Source organism: Bufo gargarizans, chromosome 7 (genome assembly GCF_014858855.1).
Source record: "Bufo gargarizans isolate SCDJY-AF-19 chromosome 7, ASM1485885v1, whole genome shotgun sequence".
Lineage (NCBI taxonomy): Eukaryota > Metazoa > Chordata > Amphibia > Anura > Bufonidae > Bufo > Bufo gargarizans.
The window spans coordinates 116,424,827-116,430,423 of record NC_058086.1 but is presented as its reverse complement, the minus strand read 5'-3'; the positions used below and the strand labels follow the sequence as shown (position 1 = coordinate 116,430,423).

Genomic DNA, 5,597 nt, shown 5'->3' with positions numbered 1-5,597 from the left:
GTGTGTGTTAACCCTGCTACATCTGTATTTTAACCAATAGGGTTACATTTAGGCACCTTTAGTCCATCCCAAACTCATCAGTATCATGATATACAGCAGCCGCAGGTACATAGAAATTAGGGAGTACAAGGCCTACACATAACTCTGAAGGATCAGGATAATAGGAGTAGTCATTGGTAATGGTGGAGTATAAAGCCTACACATAACTCTGAAGGATCTGGATAATGGCAGCAGTCATTGGTAATGGCAGAGTATAAAGCCTACACATAACTCTGAAGGATCATTATAATAGCAGCAGTCATTGGTAACGATGGAGTATAAGGCCTACACATAACTCTGAAGGATCATTATAATAGCAGCAGTCATTGGTAACGGTGAAATATAAGGCCTACACATAACTCTGAAGGATCATTATAATAGCAGCAGTCATTGGTAACGGTGAAATATAAGGCCTACACATATCTCTGAAGGATCATTATAATAACAGCAGTCATTGGTATCGGTGGAGTATAAGGCATACACATATCTCTGAAGGATCATTATAATAACAGCAGTCATTGGTAACGGTGGAGTATAAGGCCTACACATAACTCTGAACGATCATTATAATAGCAGTAGTCATTGGAAATGGTGAAATATAAGGCCTACACATAACTCTGAAGGATCGGTATAATAGCAGCAGTCATTGGTAATGTATAAGGCTGACAAATAATTCTGAAGGAGCATTATAATAGCAGCAGTGATTGGTAACGGTGGAGTATAAGGCCTACATATAACTCTGAAGGATCATTATAATAGTAGCAGTCATTGGTAACGGTAAAGTATAAGGCCTACACATAACTCTGAAGGATCATTATAATAGCAGCAGTCATTGGTAACAGTGGAGTATTAGGCCTATACATAACTCTGAAGGATCAGGATAATAACAGCAGTCACTGGTAACGGTAGAGTATAAGACCTACACATACTCTGAAGGATCATTATAATAGCAGCAGTCATTGGAAATGGTGAAATACAGTCCTGATCAAAAGTTTAAGACCACTTGAAAAATTGAAAAAAAATCATATTTAGCATGGCTGGATCTTAACAAGGTTCCAAGTAGAGCTTCAACATGCAACAAGAAGAAATGGGAGTGAGACAAAACATTTTTTGAGCATTCAATTTAATGAAAACAACAAATAAACTGAAACAGGCTGTTTTTCAGCTGATCAAAAGTTTAGGACCACACCTCCCCAAAAAAATAGAACCCCCCCCCAAACAGAAATCCAACTTCCAAACATGAACTCAGTAATGAGTAGCTCCACCGTTCTTGTTTATCACTTAATTCGTTTTGGCATGCTTGATGCAAGCGTTTCCATGAGGTGAGTGGGAACATTTGCCTTAATTTGGGTCGAGGATCGTCCAGTGTCTTGACGGACAGCCAATTGGATCCTCCGGCTCAGTGCTGATGACATTTTTTTGGGTCTTCCACTTGACTTTTTAGTTCCAAAACCCTCAGGATCATTTAAGAAATTCCAAATGACTGTCTTACTGCGTCCCACCTCAGCAGCGATGGCGCGCTGTGAGAGACCCTGCTTATGCAGTTCAACAACCCGACAACGTTCAAAAAGGGATATTTTTTTGCCTTTGCCATCACAACGTGTGACTACCTGACAGAAAATGACAATAAATCCACATCTTTGCACAGATTTGGCCTTTTAAAGGCATGTGGTCCTAAAATTTGGATCAGCTGAAAAACAGCCTGTTTCAGTTTAATCGTTATTTTCAATCAATTATATGCTCAAAACATGTTTTGTCTCACTCTCATTTCTTCTTGTTGCATGTTGAAGCTCTACTAGGAACCTTGTTAAGATCCAACAATGTAAAATATGATTTTTTGCCATTTTTCAAGTGGTCTTAAACTTTTCATCAGGACTGTATAAGGCCTACACATAACTCTGAAGAATCATTATAATAGCAGCAGTCATTGGTAACTGTGTAGGGTAAGGCCTACACATAACTCTGAAGGATCATTATAATAACAGCAGTCATTGGTAACGGTAAAGTATAAGGCTTACACATAACTCTGAAGGATCAGGATAATAGCAGCAGTCATTGGTAACAGTGGAGTATTAGGCCTATACATAACTCTGAAGGATCAGGATAATAGCAGCAGTCACTGGTAACGGTGGAGTATAAGGCCTACACATAACTCTGAAGGACCTGGATAATAGCAGCAGTCATTGGTAACGGTGGAGTATAAGGCCTACACATAACTCTGAAGGACCTGGATAATAGCAGCAGTCATTGTTAACGGTGGAGTGTAAGGCCTACACATAACTAAGAAGCATCAGGACAGTAGCAGCAGGCAGATGGTTATTAAACATTGTAGTTTAAGGCCTACACATAGCTCGGCCTAACTCAGCAGGAACAGACAGCAGCATGTTATTAGTTTGTAGCAGGAAAGTGTTCCCAGGAATGTGCCCCCGGCAGACAGGGTAACTAACTATAAAAAAAAATTATACTACCCCAACAGTCACATGTTTTTCTTCGGTTACATCAGCAGTGTTCTCCCACGCATAAAAACTAAAATATTTTTCACAATAATTTTTTTTATCTAATTTATTTGTTTAAGATTGTAAAGGCTAATATAAAATAGTCCAATATATCAAATAACAAAAACCGAATACCCCAGAAGTTCAAACAGAAATTGTGTCTTTATTAACCCCTTAACGCTCGTTGACGAGTATACACGTCATGAAACATAGCTCTTTTGCGCTACATGACGTGTATACCCGTCATCGCTAGAAACTGTCACAATTTTTTACTATATAGTGATAGCGCTCTGATGACAGCTGTCACGGACCGCTAAGTATCACAGCTAGCCGGCCTGGTAGCTGTGAGAGCACACCCCCGTCGGCGATCGCTGTGATTGGTCCGTGAAGTCTCATGGACCAATCAGCGCAGTTGTTATTAGTGCGCACGTTTTGAGGGGGGTGGGCTGTAACGGAGACTGCAGCGGCGCTCCGACAGCCACCCAAAGTATATTGCAGAGCGGTGTGCTCTGATCGGTCCCGCAAATGCACCGATCAGAGCAGAAAGGCACAGGCAAAGGCATCGAGGATCGCTACTCTCGCCACACTGTAGATGCGAACCTGTCGCCATGGTGACAGCTTTGGCATGGTGACATCATTAGCTACCAGTGTGAGTGCCGGTCTTTTCTTTCATTAGCATTAGCTACCAGTCACAGTTTGCCAACCCAGGACCAATCAAGATGGTCCTAGGTTGGCCAATCAGAGGACAGGATTCTTGGTAGGTGACTTCACCCCCTCTGATCACCTCAGTTCTCTCAGAGAGTTGATCAGAGAGGGTTATTGTCACTCAGAGCTCCTGTCAAGTTGCACAATCACTATACACTTCTCATCCACCCATTACTTTCCATTGAACCCTATATTTTTTTTTTTTCAGAGCAGATATTTTTTTTTACCCATTTAGTGGCCGTTTAGTTTTATAACTTTGTTAGCGGCCCTGACCCAGTCGCACCCAGAACTACATATTTTCTAGAGGCCCTCCTTCCCGTTGACATCCACATATAAAATATTTCAGTACCATTCGAAAAAAAAAAAATACTGTTTTATCTTCTACAGTTACTGGACTGTTTACTAAAATTCAAATATGGCGCATGGCAGGCGGTTTACTGCAGAGCAGGTGTACGCCATGATTTGTTCAGACACTGAGTCTGCAAGTGAAGGTGACATGAATTTTATTGCATCATCATCTTCAAATGAATCTGATGAACCCCCAAGAAGGCGCCAAAGGGTTGATGATCAGTCAAATGCACCTATTTGGGCACCCCCAGATAACTATGTGGCCCAGGTACCCAACTTTACTGCTGATGCGGGTACACATGTTAATACGACTGGGTTTAGAGAAATTGATTTTTTCAAGCTTTTCTTTACTGATAATTTAATTTCATTGATGGTTGTGCAAACCAATTTGTACGCAAACCAATTTATTGCCATGAATCCTACAACATTTCATGCCCCGAAATGGACCCCTACCGACGCTGGGGAGATGCGTACATTTTGGGGCATTGTATTAAGTATGGGCCTGGTAAAAAAACCATCTATAAGAGCATACTGGAGTACAGACATACTTTACCACAATCCAATGTATCGTGCAGCCATGTCTAGAATGAGATTTGAAGCCATAATGAAATTTATACACTACAATGACAATACCAGATGCCCACCCCAAGATGATCCCAATTTTGATAGATTGTATAAATTAAGGCCCATAATCACCCATTTCAATTCTAGGTTTGCAGAACTATATACCCCTGATAAACATATTGTTGTTGACGAATCCCTAGTGAACTTCAAAGGAAGGCTGCATTTTCGACAGTACTTGCCAAACAAGAGGGCAAGATATGGCATCAAGCTGTATAAATTGTGTGAAAGTGAAACTGGCTACACACATCGCTTTAAAATATATGAGGGGAAGGATTCTAAAATAGAACCCCCAGAATGTCCCCCTACCCTTGGAATAAGCGGAAAAATTGTATGGGATTTGGTTCACCCATTGCTGGATCAAGGATACCACCTGTACCTTGACAACTTTTATTCCAATATATCACTTTTTAAGTGCCTTGCTAACAGAAGTACGGTGGCATGTGGCACAATAAGAAAGAACCAAAAAGGCCTCCCAAAAACGCTGCTGGGGCAAATGCTTAGGGTGGGAGAGAGCAGAGCACTTTGTAATGAAAATATATTGTGTGTTAAATATAAAGACAAAAGAGATGTACTTATGTTAACCACAATACATTGTGACATCAGCACCCTTGTGCCTGTTAGAGGTACTGGCACTGAAACCCCTAAACCAGTGTGCATTCAAGAATATAATAAATTTATGGGTGGGGTAGACCTGTCAGACCAGGTACTCAAACCCTACAGTGCCATGCAAAAATCCAGGATATGGTATAAAAAACTTGTGGTGCACCTTACACAGGTTGCATTATATAATGCATTTGTGCTTTACAGAAATGCTGGCCAAGAGGGAACTTTTCTTGAATTTCAAGAAAATGTAATAAAGGCGCTCATATATTGGGACCGGGAGGAGGCAGGCCCCAGTACCACTTCTACATGTGCGGCAACAAGGATAGTGCCAGGACAGCACTTCCCCAGTGAAATTTCTCCCACTGCTAAAAAGAGCATCCGCTAAAACGCTGCCGTGTATGTTACAAAAATGGTATAAGAAAGGAAACCAGCTATCAATGTGAAACATGTCCATCAAAACCTGGCCTTTGTATGAAAAGATGCTTCAAAATTTACCATACTACTTTTGATGTATAATTTTATACTTTTACTTTCATGAAACCCTTTTTATCCTTTCCTATTGCCAAATGAGAAATTATATTTTAGAAAACATCTTAGTCCACCTTCTCTAAATTATTCCAACTAAATTTACTGTAAAAATTATAAGGAAACTAAAAACCCACTATACCTTTAGATGAGTAGTTTCCAAAATGTGGTCACTTATTGAGGGTTTCCACTGTAGGAGTACCTCAGGATCTATTTAAGGCTCCATTCACACGTCCGCAAGTGTTTTGCGGATCCACA

At 40.6% G+C, this 5,597-nt stretch overlaps 1 protein-coding gene across 1 annotated transcript; it reads left to right on the top strand.

The window, feature by feature from the left end:
- Positions 1–3,654: 3,654 nt before the first annotated feature.
- LOC122944188 (piggyBac transposable element-derived protein 4-like) lies at positions 3,655–5,199 on the top strand. Its single transcript, XM_044302413.1, has one exon. It carries the CDS (start codon positions 3,655–3,657, stop codon positions 5,197–5,199), a length of 1,545 nt encoding a protein of 514 aa, XP_044158348.1.
- Positions 5,200–5,597: the final 398 nt, after the last annotated feature.

What these genes read in the sequence shown, in the direction of transcription:
- LOC122944188 (XM_044302413.1), top strand. Translation starts at nt 3,655, where the DNA reads ATGGCGCATGGCAGGCGGTTTACTGCAGAGCAGGTGTACGCCATGATT.